Below are 18,961 nucleotides of genomic sequence, written 5' to 3'. Positions count from 1 at the left end.
ATTCATGCATTTTCACTATGTGTTATTTTACTCAAAAACACACACATTCACACATCAATCATTACCCCTCACCTCAAATTACAAGTATAACTTACAGTACACATCTGTATGTACCTACCCTTACACGCCCTCTAACATATTTATTATTAAAAACACAGGCAATTTAGAACTGTAATCAAACTTTTATTTTATACAAAAATAAAAAGGGGGGGGGATAAATAAAAAATTAAAGGCGGGCCTCCAGAAGGCCAAAAAGGAGCTGGAGGTACAGGAGGGTCATCATGATCTCCCGCATTAGGGCTGCCACCTCCTCCTGCTGCTGCTCAGTGTCTGTAATGAAGGGATAAAACAAAAAATTAATATATAACATACACAAATGTTTGTTGTATTTGTACATAATAAAAAGTTCAGAGTTATGTGTGAAGGCCACATACATTTAGAAACTACATTGAAGATGGGTCTGCTGTAAACACAGTACTAAAAAAAAATATGTTAACACACACATACTGTACATAGTAAATAACATTAATTCAATTACTCCTTCATCAATGAATGTATGCTGTATCCCAATTGGTACTTTGGTTTTGGGGGACTGTCCTCTAACCTCACAATTAGCCTGTGCTATTTAAGGGTTATGACATTGTTGTGGCTTAAGCACTCCTTAGTATTTTAAATTTAGGACATTGCTGTACAAATTATAGGCCTACAGCTATGTTTGTAAAGCATGCATCCGCATGGCCTCACACACTATTACCAAAACAATCTCTACATTTAAGTTGCACCAGTGGCAGATTAAGCCTTTGGGGGGCCCGGGGTACTTTAGAGCGGGGGGCCCCCTTGCACTTGTCATTACTGGCCGCACACTGCATGGGCGAATATTATACTGTCAAAACACAGAGTAAAGGCAGAATAAACTTGGTCAATGGTTACCTGCAGGGGATATATATATATATATATATATATATATATATATATATATATATATATATATATATATATATATATACACACACACACACACACACACACACACACCACATGAAAAGCCTGTGTTTGTCCCTCTGCCCCTTACTCTGGAGGAGACCTCACAGTCCTAGTGCTGCCTCTGATTAAAAACCCTCCTATGACTAAGCTGCTGCTGCTGTTCTCCATGGACCTGAGAAGCATGTAATGAGCTCCACCAATCAGAGCTCAGCACAAACTTCTCAGCCTCTGTCCTCCTGGTGCAAAGTGTCATGGGACTTAGTCAACTCCCAGAAATGCACTGCACACTTGTGCAATCAGTGTGCCTTGGCTCCCGATGCTCAGCACCATAAATCATTGTCACATTGGCAGATAGGTGAAGCTGCAGCACTACCCCACCCATGCACAAAACATTTAGCTAAAAAAAAAAAAAAACATAACTTAAACATTTTATTTTTAAAAAATACATGACAACCACAGGGGGCCCCTAGCTAGAGGGGGGCCCAGGGGCACTGACCCCTTGCGCCTCCATTATAATCCGGCCCTGTGTTGCACATCATGCTGGGAACTGGAGTTACCCAACACCTGGAGCCACATAACTACCACACCACTAATGTCGGATATCTCATTGGATGTACTGTTATGTCAATTATTCAAGGGGTGAGGCATGGCCACACTCAAAAAAACCACCAAGGGGAGCCTTGTTCCTGGAGAAGGACAGGACACACCTCATGGTCGGCCTGCAGTGATATGTTGCAACTAATGTTGATGTTGGATACACATATGTGGTTGTTGTGATTGTTTATGTGTAGAAATGTGTAGGTCAACATTAGACACATTATTTACTTACGGCTACTTGAGCCATCCTGGTCGCCGCTGGTTGGCTGTGCAGTGGTTGGGGGGGTCACGAGCAAGGGGGATGGTCCTGGAGTTTGGACCGAGGTAGTGGGTGTGAGTGGGGAGTGGAGAGGTTTGGGGGTGGGTGGTGGAGAGGTGTAGGGGGGTTGGAAATGGGGTGGGGAGGGGGGGGGGTTGTGGAGGGGGTGGGGGTTGTGGAGGGGGTGGGGGTTGGGGAGGGGGGGGGGTTGTGGAGGGGGTGGGGGTTGTGGAGGGGGAAGGGGATGGGGAAATTGTGTGGGTCCAAACTGCACCCAGTGTCTCCTCTTCTTCCTCCTCCTCTTCCTCCTCCTCTTTCTTCTCCTCCTCCTCCTCCTCCTCTTCCTCCTCCTCCTCATCCTCTTCCTCCTCCTCTTCCTCCTCCTCTTTCTTCTCCTCCTCCTCCTCCTCCTCCTCCTCTTCCTCCTCCTCCTCCTCTTCCTCTTCCTCTTCCTCTTCCTCCTCCTCCTCTTCCTCCTCCTCCTCTTCCGGCTGCTCCTGGGCTGCCTGGTCCCGGGCTGCCTGCTCCCGGGCTTCAATGCGTGCCCTTGCCCGTGCTGAAATGTTCATGTTGATGGCATCGAAATCGAAGATTGGGTTTCATAAAAAAGGGGGAAAGAAAAATTCACATTAGTCATGCTCATAACCTTCAAAATTATCATTGCTGTGATATTTCAGACATTTATCATGCTATTTGATATCCTACACCCAAAAACTGATCAACTACTTAAACCCCCCCCTATACACCCCCTATACACCCATATACACCCATATACCCCCCATATACACCCATATACACCCCCCTATACACCCCATATACACCCCCTATACACCCCCTATACCCCCCATATACACCCATATACCCCCCATATACCCCCCATATACACCCATATACCCCCATATACCCCCCATATACACCCATATACCCCCCATATAGACCCATATACACCCCCCTATACACCCCATATACACCCCCTATACACCCCCTATACCCCCCATATACACCCATATACCCCCCATATACACCCATATACACCCCCCTATACACCCCCTATACACCCATATACCCCCCATATACACCCATATACACCCCCCTATACACCCCATATACACCCCCTATACACCCCATATACACCCCATATAGACCCACATACTCAGGGACATATTTATAAAAAGTACAGAAAACATTTGCAAAATAACGCAGGCATACTAGTAAATAAAAACTTACATCGGGCAATATGGCGGCGAAGTGTGCAGAGCAACACTGGCTGCCGCCGGCGCAGGTCCGACCAGCGCCGCTCCAGTTGACCCAGGCTCCTATCCACGCCGGTCCTGGCGAAAATTAGCCGGCGGGCAGCATTGTATGCCCGCCGCTTTTCACTATTTGCCACATAAGGGCCCCTGGGCCCCAGGCGGCGGTCCATGACCTCAACCAAGGCCAATAGCTCCTGGGTAGAAAACGCCCTAGCCCTGGTTGAAGTCATGGTGGCAATGGCGCAGTTATTAATTGCAGGTACATATATCACTTTTGGTGCTTGCTGATTGGTGTAAAAAATTGTTTGTTTGGTATTAACTTTATTAATCCCTCTTACATTAACAAACTGGATGCGAATAGAAACTTACGCGGACCGTTCCGATATACACACACCACAACCAACAGCATGCATTCAATGAAGAGAGAAGTACTGTACTTACAGTGTGCGGAAAATAATACACGCAACCCTCTACTTATAACTACGCTGCTTAAAGGGGGCACGATACACCGATATGCATGGAGAGGAGTACTGTATTTACAGTGTGCGGAAAATAATACACGCAACCCTCTACTTATAACTACGCTGCTTAAAGGGCCACAATGCGACATGTTGCTGTATGACAATTTCATACACATTACATATGTAAGGAAAGCATTGTAACGTGATGTTTTGAAATGTGACTCACAAGGCATACACGAACTCCAACAGATACCAGCTGACAACACTCATCATTGGAATGACAGGTGCACACATTTCACGATGTAGCCCACAATGCTCCACAACCTGTGTATGTGCATTTACAGGTGATTGATCAGGTGCGTTGAGACCTGCGTAATTTAAGCGGGAATTATCGGCGGAAATATCGGCGTAAATTTGCATCTACATTGCGGGAAAAAATATACGCCCCCTTGTTCATGGCGGGAGATTAACATATAAATATTCAGTCAGATGCAGCCCACAATTGCTGCAAACATGTCTGACTCAGACGATTCTGCAGCAGAGGACGCTCTGCAGAGAGCTACAGCACAATCCCTGCTTGATGCACTGAACAAGAGGGAACAGGAGCGGAGAAGGAGGGCCCAAGAGAGGAGTCGCCTGCAAGATCAAGCGGGCCCCTCAGTAACAGGCCCTGGTGAACCTCCACCAGCTCCACAAGGGCCAAGCAACCAGCCAGAACAAGAGGTTGCATCTCTCCAAACAGGTGTGACCCAGCAGGTGCATGGTGAGAGAACTGGGGCCACCAGAAAACGTGCTGCAACATCTAGGGTGATGACTGAGCAGGATACCACCACCAGAAAGAGAAACCCTGCATTTGTAGAGGCCGAAATGCGAATTCTAGTGCCCAGGGCACGCGAATGGATTGAATTGGCAACCAGGAAGCCGGGTGCCAGTGCAAGGAGAAACCTTTGGGACAAGATCACAGAGGAAGTGAACCAGGTGTCACCAGTGGTCAGAACTTGGGACGCGGTGAAGAAAAGGTTAGTGTGTTTGTCAGGGCAATTTTTCAGCAGTCTCCAGCAGGAACTGAGGCCCTTATTCTAGTTCACTCTTTCTGCCCAAATATTTCTTAGATGGACAAAACCATGTGCACTGCAGGTGAGGCAGGTGTTACTTGTGCAGAGATAATCAGATTTGGGTGGGGTTTTACACCTGCCTCACCTGCAGTGCACATGGTTTTGTCCATCAAAGAAATATTTGGGCAGAAAGAGTGAACTAGAATAAGGGCCTCAGTTCCTGCTGGAGACTGCTGAAAAATTGCCCTGGTCTTTGTCCCCCTGATAATGTCATATGTGTGTACATATGTTACATGTATGTTTTGAGACTAATAGAAAGGTGTGTTTGTAGATAGTGCTACACTTCAATGTCACATGTGAACACAACCATGTCTAATAACCCACATTGATATATGAAACATGCACCATTGGTGTGATGTGAGGTTATGGGCACAGTTCTGCTCATGTGAAGTATGTGATGGGACAAGAGAAAGTGTGTTTTTGAAAGAGTTGTTGTAACATGTTCCATATGATGCTACTGAAACAAGAATGAGCAAACTGTGCACATGTAGCTGGTGAGAAACTACACATCCCAGTATGCCATTCCATAGTTAAATTACTTCATAATAACCACATTGTCAAGCTATGGTGGAATGTGTAGTTTCACACCAGGTGGAGGTGCCTAATTTGGCCATGGATGATGTCATTTCTGCATAGTGATGTATGTATGTGCATTTAGTGGCCTAATGAATGAGATGAGACACTGAAATGCCTCCTAATTGAGACATGAATGTGTGTGTGGGACACATATGGCAAAAAAACATAAGATCACCCACACTAGGAAATGTCACGTAGCTAGGGGTACCACCTAGTCCCTTTAATTCCGGACACATATTAATTACACAGGTTCTGTGGCTGGCTGACTTCAAGACTCCACTTCACCTAATTTTAAACTGCCACAGAACCTGTGTAAGTAACATGTGTCCGGAATTAAAGGGACTAGGTGGTAACCCTACACGTAGCACAGTGGTGCACATATCTCATGGTGATATTTGTATTTTTAAACTTGTAGGTGGACTGACTTCAAAAGTGCACTGAAGAGGAAGATGACTGACCGGTACAACCACAGCATGTCCACCGGGAGAGGTCCTATGCCTGACCATTTGGAGTATACCCCCCTGGAGCTGGACTCCTGTGACGTGATCGATGTGGGGGAGATCAGGGGGATCTCCAATATGGACAGTGAGCTCCCGGCGGAGGTCTTTGATGCTGCTTTTGATGGTAAGTCACAGTAATGCATTGTATTTAGAAAGATATTTTTTATTGCGTATGTGATGGTGACATTGTTTTCAATTCTTATCCTAGCAGAAGCAGAAAGCCAGGATGTACCGGCAGCATCTTCCTCTGCAGAGCCACAGGTGGAGCAAGTGGTCCAGCCTCCACCAAGACGTCGCCCCCAGCCACAGGAGACATGGAATGAGAGCCTGTTGGTGACGCTGGACAGGATCGAGCAGCAAGGGGTGGATGCTGCGATCCGTCAGCAGCAGGTGGCGGATTTTCTGGCGGAGTGGAAGGCCACAAACCAGCTGCAGGTTGAGGCCTTGAACCGCATTAATGAAACTCTGGCGGCTGGCATGCTAAGCATTGGCCAACACCTCAGCCGCCAGAATGAACTTCTTGCGGAGCAGCTGTCCACCGCCAGGTCCCTAAGGGACAATCCCCCATCTGCTGCCCCACCCCAAGCTGCTCCCCAACCTTCCACCTCGGCTGACCCTCCTGTGTCGACTAGGGGAAGACGCCGAAAGCCAGCTGAGCCAAAGGCCCCTGTCCCCAAGGCCCCATCTAAAAGGGGCAAAAAAGGGCCCAAATGAGACCTGGTTCACTTCCTCTGTGGTTGGAGGCCAAAGGTTTAAATTGCACTGGACATCCGCTTCCTGAGTTGGCCATCGATCCATTTGCGTGCCATGGGCATGAAAGTTCGTATTTTGACCTCTACAAATGCAGGATATTTTTTTTGGGTGGTGTGTATCTTGCTTAGTATTCACCCTGGTTGTTGCAGTACGCATTCTGGTGTCCCCATTTCTTTCACCATTGCATTTGCAGGGTAACACATGTTTGGAGATATGCAACCTCTTGTTCTGGCTGTTTTTTTATTTGTGTGTCTATTTTATTTGTTTATTTGATTTCTCACATTAAAGTGTCAAGCTGTGATGCTGAACAGCAAATAAATTTATTTTACAAATTAAATCTAAATTGTGGTATGTGTCATTTCTTGTGTGAAACAAATACTAGATTTATGTGTACTTACTGACCAGGGTATTTTTGAACATTTGTTGAAGTGTGGTCGAAGTTTCCCATGTGTAACCCTCTCCATGGCCATTCCCATGTTCCTATCCAACTTTTCCCTGCTAATTAGTTTGTGTCAGCACATGTGCAGAGCAACTTAATAGGTGAGAAAGCAGTTTGTGTGCAGGTGAGGTAGCTCCTACAGTAGTAGGTAAAAGCAGGTCCAGAACAATGCTTTCCTCATGGAGTGGGTGAGGCAGACAAACAAGGGTGAAAAGGTACATTTGTGTAGGAATGCATATGTGTCCTCCCTAAAAAAAGATGTGTGAATGGGCCAAACATGATAAATTAGCTTGTGAACAAACATGCATAACTGTTTAAATATATATGATTTGACAGTGTCATAAGCAGATGTAGGAATCCTTTGTTAGAGAGATGAGAGTGCAATAATGTGATTGGTGGCATCTTACATCCAGAGTGTAGTCAAATCCAAATGATAGCAGATGAGATAGTGGTACAGGTCATTATTTTGGGTATTATACAAAGATTGTGTGGAAAATAGTGGTCATGGGCTTCAAACATTGCTGAAACATCCTTTGTAGGTGTTAGATGTGGTTTATGTTATTGTATCCTAAATACAAAACCTATGTTAGTATTAGAGTGAACACGTTGACACATGTCGACTTGTGTAGATTGAGTGTGCTACTGCGTAAAGTCTATGAAAGCACGTAGGGAATGTGTCTGTTTAGCAAATACCTACCTTAGCGTATAAAAAGATTCTTACCTTAAATTAAACAAACCTTTAAATGTGGAGAAGTATAGAAACATAAGCTTCCAATGTGTTTGCGTGCTGTGTATGTGTGGCTTGCAGGCAGTGAAATCATGGTTTGGACTTAATAGACTGCAGCATTGCTTATTACATTCAGGTGTATGTGTTTGAGTAGTAATCAGCGTTAATTAGCCAACTCAGGCGCACGCTGACATGCGGTATCTGTAGGGGTGGTTTGAGCTGGCGGTTGGCAGCCGCCTGTTTTGTGTCCGAAATGAACGGTGCCTTAGTCGATCGTGCGGTAGTAGCACCGCTCATTTCTGGTGCACACCCCCGTGTACGCCCATATTTACGCCCATTTTCCCTCATTATTTCGGCCGCTCCCATCAACACGCCCCTATGCCGCCCCATTACCCGTACACTCGCGTACAGGTTTTTTCGCACGTTGAGACACCGGCCGTAAGCGTTGTGGAGTGTTCGCGCCGGCGCATTAGCGTATCTGCACATGCGCAGATCATGAAAAACCCCGGGACGTACGCGTACGGCCCGGACGCTCCAACCAGAATAAGGCCCTAAGTGTCTACAGCGACCATTTATTTTATTGTATTAGCGCATATTGGAGATTCTGCTTTGCAATATATATATATATATATATATATATATATATATATTATAAAAGCTGACTGACAGCCTTACACAAAATTTTTTACACAGTGTGCTGGATGGCTGTCAGCGGCCGACACTATAAAGAAGAGGTCTGAAAAGCTCTTCAGAACAGGATACACAAAACAAGGATTGATAGTGTTTCTGGCACTTAACCCAGTCGCTTAGAATGACAATTACACTAATAAATGTAGTGGAAATGTCCTTTATGTCCAAATAGTCCTAAATAACAGGCAAGATAGGTATTCTTTCTGAAATTACTGAAATACTCTCAGTCCATCAATATTTCTGGAATAAAAATAATATCCAATAGTGCAACACCTTCGATTCAAGGGAAGAGATTTATTTACACATTGCACTCACATCACATATAATAAAAAACAGCATGTATCACTCGACTTACAGCCTGCCTGTGTACTACTGTACCCCACTACACTGACTGACAGCCTGCCTAACACACGACCAGTACAATTACTACAATATAATTAAGTATATTATATATATGTGTAATATAAAAGCTGACTGACAGCCTGCCTTTGCACTACTGTACCCCACTACACTGACAGCCTGCCTAACACATGACCAGTACAATTACTACAGTATAATTAAGTATATTATATGTAGAATATATAACCCAGCACACAAACCCCTCTGCATTCTGCACAGCACAAACCCCTCTGCTGAGTCTGCACTGCACTGCCACAAACCCCTCTGTACTGCACAATACCCCTCTGTCTGCACTACACAACACCCCTCTATACACTGCACAAACCCCTCTAGTCTTCACAGCACAAACCCTGCTGCAATCTGCACTGCACAACACCCCTCTGTCTGCACTGCACAGCACCCCTCTGCACAACAACCCTCTGCACACTAATGATTGATAACAACAAGTGATTGATGACAAATTCAAGTTCAAAGCAACACCCCTGCACAATGCCCAGACCCGCCATGAGCAGAGCTGTGCGCAACTGTAAGTGTGACTGTGAAATGGCGCAGAATTCTCAGGACGCCGAGCTTTTATAGAGTCTGTATCTTGCGAAAATCCGACACCCGATTCCCGCGTTCCACCGCGCTCAGGTTTCAGAAAAAAGCCGGAAACTTTGGAGTGCGGCTCGCAGGATGTCGGGCCGGCTATGTTTGGAGCTGTTCCGATTCCACGGATTCCGAAACGCTCATCTCTAGTTAGGGTGCCCTATTACACCAATAATTACGTCTGAAATTGGGGGTCTCTCACAAAGGAATGTAGGGAGTTCCCTCTTCCAGAGGATTTCCCCCCTTTAGCAGCTATTGTCTGGTGATCACTAGCAAGATCACCTAGCACTGCAGAAAATTGTTTTTCATACTGGCCCACACACACAGGGCTACCACACAGGGAGTTGATTTCCCCCCTTAGTTATTGTCTGGTGATCACCAGACAATAACTGAGTTGCTATGCACACAAAATAAAAATGTCTACAGATTGGGAGTCTAAAGCCCATACCTCATCCATCTTGTATCCAATAAAAAGTCATCCCCCATTTAAATAATATGAGCAAATGGTAAGCCTTGATGTACTCCCATGTTTTTGTGGAACATGGACATCCTAAATCCTCTTACATATTTCTATTTTGAACAGGTGGATTGTTGGAAAAACAAGATTTGCAAAGTATTTCTTTACGGGTAGAAAACAATACATTTTTTTTTTGTACTATATATCCTTTCTTGAAATTTCAACACTTTTGTAGACTTTTTTTTTTTTTTCTGATGTGTTAGAATGAGTAAAAAAGACTAATGGCGCCAAATGTAATAGCCTCTGAGTTTGGTGGCTGTGCGAGCAATCACTTACAAGGCAAAACCAAGGCTTATAAATAATTGCCCCTTTAAAAAAACGTCAGTTCAGCCAGCATCCTGTACCGCCGCCAAACTCAGAGACTATTACATTTGGCCACTGGTGTTTTTCTTAAAATGCTAGGGGCCAAATGTAATGAAGTCCGAATTTGCCGGCTCTGCGGGGTGCCAGTTGAACTTGGACGTTTTTTTGTTTTTTTAAAGGTGCAATCATTTACAAGGCATGGTTTGCCTTATAAATGAAACCCCCTTTGGAAAAAAGTCAGAATTCAACCAGAATTCCACACATCCGGCCCCAAAGTCTTTAAAAAAACAACAAAAAACAAGGGGTGAGATTTAATAGGATGAGAGATTCAGAAAGTGAGAGATTTGGTGAGAAATCTCCAGTTTTTTTAAAGCGGCAATCATTTACACTGCAAAACCAGTGTGATTTTGCAGTGTAAATGATTGCCACTTTAAAAAAACTGGAGATTTCTTACCAAATCTCTCACTTTCTGAATCTCTCATCCTATTAAATCTCACCCATAATATCATTTTCCGTGAATACCTCATTAAACAAAAAATATTGCTGTTGAAATGTGATGAGCAAAAAAGTGAAAAGATTGCCTCAGAACAATTGTGAGATACCGTACTTAGCTTGCACTAAAGAAATGTATCTTCTCCATTTGAGTTATACTAATTCAAAAAATATTGAATTATTAGCATACATAAATCAATTAGTTAAAGATGTCAGATCAGCCCACTTACTTATTTGCTAAATATTTGTTAAAATGAAATTGGTTGACTATTAATATGTTTTCTTCTAGATACATGGTGGATGCTGCAGATCAAGACAAAATTGAGGCATCAAAAAATGAACTACACAATTTACTGGACAAGGCTCAGCTGCAAGGCATCCCAGTGAGTGACTGTAACATGTACACCTCCATGCTTTAGCCTCATCATACAAACATGCAACTTAAAGCTCTAAACATCAACTAGTGCAGTCCTACTTTCCCTTAAGTTTTTGCATATTACAGTTGGAACAGACTATAGTTAGAAGGTGAACCTCATGGTTATATATTTTAGATATTTTATAACCTTCAGTAACATGCAAATAGTGGGAAAACGGGGGTTTGGGAGCCGCACAAGGTAATGCCCACCAAGTGTGAATTGGGTCAAGAGAGACCCCTTTCACCACTCCGGTGGGGTTCGGCCTGAGTTGCCTGATACCAACTTTTATTAGACGTTATGTACCTATGCGGGGTAAAGGGTCTCTGTGTGTTGGCGGTGCTCCCCTGAGTCCGATTGTATGCACCTTCTTAAAGTAACCCACATTGAACAAGTGCCACCTTCTGCTTTTAAGAAAGTCTTGCTCCCGCAGCGGACTTTAGTAATGAGAGAGGAAAAGCATAGGTTCTCAGTGTGGTGTAGAATAAGTAAAGAACACCGCTTCTACTTTTGCTGTTAGATGACAACTGCTGCCATGTTGTTTTAGCAACAGAGCATGGCAGTCTGTGTAAATCAGCAAGGAGAGAGCGGTGGAGTACCTGTCTGAAGGAGAGTGCTTGGTGTGGAGAACCTATGCTTTTCCTCTCTCATTACTAAAGTCCGCAGTGGGAGCAAGACTTTCTTAAAAGCAGAAGGTGGCACTTGTTCCATGTGGGTTACTTTAAATATCTTTTTCACACTAATACTGTCAAAAGTGAACCTATACTTTCTCATTTCCGACACTCTCTCATTGGCAATACTGCGTGGTTTGTTGCATTGCAATGTTACTATAACAACAAGGCAATTTACCCGCAGTTCACCCAACAGCAGAAGTGCAATTACTTTACCTCTCTCCAACCTCATAGCACAGAGAAGGACTCTCTTATCCTGAGCCCAATGCACGTATGTCTCAGTGACAGCAGTAGGTCCAATCTGACTCAAGGTCAATATTGTGAGATCAGAATTTCTGCACAAATCCATTTGGATACAATTTATTGCAACAGTTTATTGCACAGAGCAGAGTGTGGATGGGATTTATTGTAACAATTTATTGTAACTTATCACACAGAGCTCAGTTTGGATGCAATTTATTGTAAGATTTCTGCCAATATAACTTGATTATTGGCCTGTTTATTTTCTTTGTGGCATAGCAACCAACCAACCCCCCTTCTTCTACATAGAATTGCGGGTAAAAAGGTTGCTCTATGATAAGTGTCTAAAAACACTACAACAACAAAAGTTTGCACCAACTTTTGCCTGGAAAAGCAGCAATCTGTTTAGAGGTCTTCTTGCAAGAGTCAGTCAGGTGCATAAGAAATTTGCTAGCGACCTGCCTTGGTCTATAAATGATTTTTTTCTACCCAGCCAATAAAATACCTGTTGTACTTTTTGAAATCTGAATGTATACCAATTACCTGGTTTGATAAGTTATTTAAACTGCAGATAAGTAATTTCACTGATAGTATAAAAATATGGGCCAGCGACCTGCCTAGGTCCATAAACAATTATTTGTTTTTTACCCAGCCAACCAATATTTGTAGTACTGTCTGGAATCTGATTGTATACCAATTACCGGGATTGAGAAGCTAATTACCTGGCTTGACGAGTTATTAACCTGCATGTCAGTAATTTCACTGATAGGGTAGGAATATTGGCTGGCGACCTGTCTAGGTCCATAAACTATTGTTCTTTACCTAGCCAATCAATACCTGTAGTACTGTCTGAAAACTGATTGTATATCCAATAACTCTAGGTTGATAAATAATTACCTGAATACCTACACCCTCTCACTGACAGTGTGAAAATATTGTGTGTGGAAAACCATTAACTGTGACTTTGAGCGAATGCTGATATGTTCTGGAACACAATTTGATATAGGAAATATTTAACAATCCTTGCCAGATAAAGTGTGACGCAGGAAAATCATTCCAGGAATTTTTGACATATCATTGCAAACGCCAATAACTGTCTTGATTTAAGTGTGCAAGTACCAGTCTAAGCAGGGATTTTCCCTACAAATAATTTATAAAAACCCTTCAGACGATTCCTAGCTGATACAGCAATTAGCTCTGCTAGGCACATCTCTATACTGTTTGTTCTGACATAGAACTCACTTTCTAAACTCTGCATAGCATATTATAAAAAGCTCACTGCAGAATAAATGTTGTTTGTCCCTTTCCGTTGGTTTTTGTTTTGTTTGACAATGTACGTCCGCCTTATCTTAAATAATTAAAATTAAAAGTTAAATCAGAATCAGAATCAGAAACAAAGAGTGCCCCACAAAAAGAGTCCACTTTCCCTTCTCCCTTTTTAGTAACATTCAAATAGTCTGTAAACCAGGGAGGTCCTAACAGTCCTCAGGCAAGAAATGGTGCCACTTTTTACCTGAGGACTGTTTGGACATCAGTCCAATGCTGAATTCGATGCTCATTGTGATATTTACTAGGAAACACATTCTTAAGAATAGTGAATTCTGCTGTTATATTTTTCCTTCCTGTTATACACCTGAAGTGTTATTTCCCTGAAGTAGTCAGTCTATAGTTTTTTACAGACATTGGGTGGGATGTACTAAACAAAAAATGTGGTCCAAACCCAGTTTTTTTTTTTTTTTTTACCACATTTTGAAATGCAATAAAACCCCTCCCGACTGGGCTCCGTTGCGGAGGTTACAACAGCTCCAGCTGGCATAACCCCATTGAAGCCTATGGGCTTCTCTTCACAGTGCTGCTGTGTGAGGGATCCCTCCCAGCATGCCCTGCAGCAACCAGCTACTTAGTGCATTCGCAGTTGTACTTCCCTGTCAGAAAGGAAGAAGTCCAGGCAGCAGCGGGTATCGCAAAGGGCAGCTCTTAATGGGAGAGAGCTGCCCTTTGTGTTGCTCTTCGCATATGTTAGTACATATGTGGTGAGCATGGGTGGTGGGATGTACTGCCGCTGCTTGGTACATCCCGCCAAAATGCATTGGGTATCGAGTCCCATTATCCATGTGCTGAGTTGATCCTGCCTCGAGCTCACACCAATAAGGGTGCTGGTGGGAACTAGTACAATCTCATTTATTAACAACATTGGATTCTCTGACATCGTATTTTATGCTGTAAGCGAATTTTAAAGCTTGTATCTAATTTTATCAATTCTAAACCATTTTTCACATAAACCAATAACTGGCCATTGGGGTTTTTTTATTGGATGATTTGGTGGACACATATTCTTTCAGTTGTACGGGATGCACAACCCCGCAGTGTTGGCATACCAATGATGACCCAAACCAAATTTAAACTGTTTTAATCACTTGAAACTGGACACTTTTATTCATCAACAGAATTTCCAAAGTCCACTTATGATATTACATATGGTAACAAGGCATCTTCCTAACAAGGCATCTTCTGTGCAGCTGTGAATTTATGCTACTGCAAGATAAGCGCATTTATTATCTACTACACATGTCTAATCTCCAGAACTATTGGATATTTCAGAATTAAAGGATTTTCATCACATTTTTGAAGTTTACACTTACCTGACATTTAAAATTCTCTTACAGGTTCTTGTCCTTGGAAACAAGAGAGACATTTCTGGTGCTCTTGATGAGAAAGAATTAATTGAAAGAATGTGAGTATATGATTTACTGTTTTAATTGAAGAATTGTTTCACTGTAAAATAAGCAGCATCTTTAATTAGGTATGAATGGCTATAATCAGTCCCTACTAAAGCAGCAATGATTACTGGTTGTTGCAAAGCTGAAATCTCCTTGCAAGGGTCCCTGGCATAACCACCAGCACATTAGGCTCTGAAACGTTTTTTCAACTATCCGAAAAAGATGCACTTTTTTGCTGTTTCTAGGTTTAATTTAGATATGATCTGTTCAATCAAAGTGCTGATTGTTTGTGTCAGTCAAAAAACGTATTTATCTGTGAATTACTTGCTGATCCACATGTTTTTGGTGAAAGTGAAACTGACCAATGACTAAAAAACACCCAAAAACATCTGCAATTGATGTTGGGATGAATGGGTTGAATTAGACCCATTTTTTTTTATTCCAGCTAACTGAAAAAAAAAAGAAAAACTATTTGACTAGCCCCCTAACCTTCTTTAAATTGTTCTGGTCTTCCATGTCTGGTTGGGATGGTGATACCATGGCATATATTCAATGCCGTGGGCGAGCGGTGACTGCGAGCAGGACTTTTTGCTCGCAGTCACCGCTCACCCTGTCAGTATTCAACTGACCCCCCTCATTCGCAAATTCCCCCTCGCTCCGTTTTTTGAGCGAGGGGGAATTTGCGAATGTGCCTCCAAAAGCTGCGAGAGCCGAGGCTAATTACAGCGAGTTTGCTGCACTAGCCGCGGCTCTCGCAGTTTAGGGGAATCCTCGCAGTTCTGTGACTGCGAGGATTCCCCCGGAACGTTGCATAGTGCGAGCGGCCGGCGCGGGGGTTAAACTGCGAGGATCACTGGTTTTCTGTGATCCTCGCAGTTTAACCCCCTCGCCGACCGCTCGCACCGGCATTGAATACTCACCCATGTGAGCCATATATGATCGGCATTTGGCTGAAACGTTTAACTTCAATAACTCCATCAATGCTATTCTTTTGTAGCTGTTATTGTAGCCTTCCATTGTATGTGCTTAGGATATGGTACACATCTGATTGTATACTCTGAAATGGTGTAGCTTGGGCTTTTTGTAGGTCTGTCTATTTCTCTTTCTTTTTGTTCTTTTTTATCTCTATCCCTCTCTCTTCCACGCACACAGATTCTATTTCTCTCCGCTTCTTCTCCCTGTCTTCCTCTTGCTCTCTCTCTCCCCTCCTGTCTCCCTCTCATTCTTTCTCTCTCGCTCTCTTTTCTCTTGCTGCATGTGTGATTTCCTTTTACTGTAAATGAAGATGCTTTAATTAGCTTGAGAAAGAAATCAAAAGTCTTCTGAAATCAGAAAAATATATGTTTTACCACTTCTGTGAATGGCACCAGTAGCACAACTGCTGTGTTACATAGTAACATACAGTAGTTTAGGCTGAAAAAAGACTTACAATTTCAACCTTTGATTAGAGGGGCTATGGTTTAATTGTTATGTCCCTATTTGAATTGTGCATTTTGGTTTAGCTGTGGACAAATTATGATTGTTGATTGTACCCCTGTGTTTTAAATGTATTTATTGTGTCTGCCGACACCACCTCTCAAGGAGAAAGTCACATCATTTAACTGTCCTGACCATAAAAAAGCTCGGTACTTGTTTCCTATCTGGGCGCCCACTAAGTTAATTGCGCACCATGCTATTCTCCGTAGAGAAATCTGATCGCATCGCATCGTACACATACACGATATTGAACGATGCGATCCGATTCGATTTCCCATAGGAAACAATGTGAAATGGCTCAATTTAGCCAAATTATCATAGGAACAATAGTAAATGGGCCAAAAACACCCCTGAACATTGAAATGTCCCCCCAAAAGTAGTTGACGCCACCCCGCCATCAACGTGAACCCGAAGCGTGGCGAGCGCAGCGAGCCCGCGAGGGGCGGCGGTACGCGTCCTCCGACCTTTTCATGCCCTACTATCCACTAGGGCGTGGAGTGAGAATAGAATAGTGTGGCGAGCGCAGCGAGCCACCGAGCCCGAAGCGTGGCGAGCGCAGCGAGCCCCGCGGATACCTTCACAGGTAAACGCGTCCCTTCGCGGGCTTCACAGGTGTCCGCGTCGCCATGGACACCTGGGAAGCCCGCGAGGGGACGCGTATAACTGTGAAGGTATCCGCGTCCCCTCGCGGGGCTCGCTGCGCTCGCCACGCTTCGGGCTCGGTGGCTCGCTGCGCTCGCCACACTATTCTATTCTCACTCCACGCCCTAGTGGATAGTAGGGCATGAAAAGGTCGGAGGACGCGTACCGCCGTCCCTCGCGGGCTCGCTGCGCTCGCCACGCTTCGGGTTCACGTTGATGGCGGGGTGGCGTCAACTACTCTTGGGGGGACATTTCAATGTTCAGGGGTGTTTTTGGCCCATTTACTATTGTTCCTATGACAATTTGGCTAAATTGAGCCATTTCACATTGTTTCCTATGGGAAATCGAATCGGATCGCATCGCATTGCATCGTTCAATATCGTGTATGTGTACGATGCGATGCGATCCGATTTCATTACGGTGCCGTACGTAGAAAACCTGGGCGCCCAGATAGGAAACAAGTACCAAAAGCTCTTACTTCTAAAGGGTAAGAAATCTTCTGTCCTCTAGTCTAAATGTGCCCACGTGTCCAAGAATCCTTACTCAATGTAAAAAGGGTTCCTGATATATTGGCCCCTGATATATTTGTACTTGTTGAGCAGGTCTCCCCCTAAACGTATTTTCCAGCATAAACAATCCCAGTTTGTCTAGATTCCAACCCTTTTACTAGCTTTGTTGCCCTTCTCCGGACTTTTTCCAGTTATATAATGTCCTTTTTGTATTGCGGAGCCCAGAATTGTACTCCAACTTCTTTATGTAGACTAACCAATTCCTTGCAAAGTGGCATAATTACATTCACATCCCTAGCTTCCATGCCTCTTCTTATACAGGCTAGTATCCTGTTACATGACACTGAGCACTACACCCCAATTGTCAATTTGAATTCCTAGGTCCTTTGCCCATTCTGATTTACCCAATGCCACTCTACTTCAATTATAAGTATTGCATTTTTCAACATTAAACCTACTTTTCAATATTGTTTGCCCACTCATGTAGTTTATTGATCTCCTTTTATAGCATGGAGATATCCTTGTCTGTTCTAATCACCCTGCACAGTTTTGTGTCATCTGCAAAGATGGGATACATTGCTGAGTATTCCCACCACTGTATCATTAATAAATATGTTAAATAATAGAGGCCCTAGCACCGAACCCTATGGTACTCCACTTAGTACTGGTATCCAACCTGAAAATGTGCACTGCCAGACCCAATTATTAATGATTCAAGTTCTAAATGCTGGTGCCATTTGCCAGTCAGTCAGTGACAGAGTGCAGAAGTGTACATACGGCCAGATTCATGTGCAGTTAGGCTGATAAATAGCTGCATGCAGTCACAGTTAGATACTTCCATCATATCTGCTTGTGAGAGCAGCTGTCAGGACTTGCACCAGCTTTATCCATGTTCAATACATCTCTTTCTGATATCAGAGATCTCTGCATACACTCACCAGTAAATCTCCTTGTTTCTCTCCCACAGAGAAACAAGCGCAGGCTCCAGCACATGCACAATTAATAGAAAATGCAACATCTGTCCGCAGAGAATATTGGCTTGCAACTCATATCTGTTTTCATTTTAGCTTTTGATTATACACTGCATTACATGTAACATCATAGACAATTTTACATTGTCACTTTTTTTTCTTTTGTGTGTACTTCTTCTGTTTACTGTATTACAGATCTAATATTCTTTGTGTTCATTTATATAAATATATATTTTGTGCAGGAACCTTTCTGCTATCCAGGATCGGGAGATCTGCTGCTACTCCATTTCCTGCAAGGAAAAGGATAATATTGGTAAGTAACAGGGAAGTTATTATAATCATGACTACAGCTAAAGACTGCATGAGCTTCCTGGGTGTGAGTTAACCAGTTGCCAGTAAATACCATAATGAAGTCTGTTATGAAATGTAGCCTTCTTTTCTACCAGGAACTGTAGCTGGATGAAAATATGCTTTTGGTGTATATATGCCCATACACACTGGGAGACTTTGAGCTGAAAGCTGCGCAAAACAGCGAGTTTGAGTGGCTTTCAGCTCAAAGCCGCTCAGTGTGTATGGCCCGGCGTAGAGCAGTGATTTCCGCTGTTCGCTCCCGCATCATTGCTGGGAAAGCCGCTCATCTGCTGGAATTATCGCTGATGGCACCAG

The 18,961-nt window shown here is 43.5% G+C and overlaps 1 protein-coding gene across 2 annotated transcripts in view; it reads left to right on the top strand.

Annotated features, from left to right (window-relative positions):
* The window catches only part of ARL8A (ARF like GTPase 8A), a 55,820-nt gene that overhangs the window by 33,173 nt on the left and 3,686 nt on the right, over positions 1-18,961 (top strand). Inside the window, exons 4-6 of one of the 2 annotated variants that reach the window (XM_083173088.1) lie at positions 10,943-11,036; positions 14,644-14,711; positions 18,538-18,608. In XM_083173088.1, coding sequence (XP_083029214.1) covers positions 10,943-11,036; positions 14,644-14,711; positions 18,538-18,608 — 233 coding nt within the window. Of the gene's footprint in view, positions 1-10,942; positions 11,037-14,643; positions 14,712-18,537; positions 18,609-18,961 lie in introns of those variants that run through there. The other variant, XM_083173089.1, reaches the window with a different exon arrangement.

This window comes from Crinia signifera, chromosome 2 (assembly GCF_055691185.1).
Source record: "Crinia signifera chromosome 2, ASM5569118v1, whole genome shotgun sequence".
NCBI classification, from domain to species: domain Eukaryota; kingdom Metazoa; phylum Chordata; class Amphibia; order Anura; family Myobatrachidae; genus Crinia; species Crinia signifera.
The sequence above is the reverse complement of the archived record's forward strand: the minus strand, read 5'-3'. Positions and strand labels throughout refer to the sequence as shown.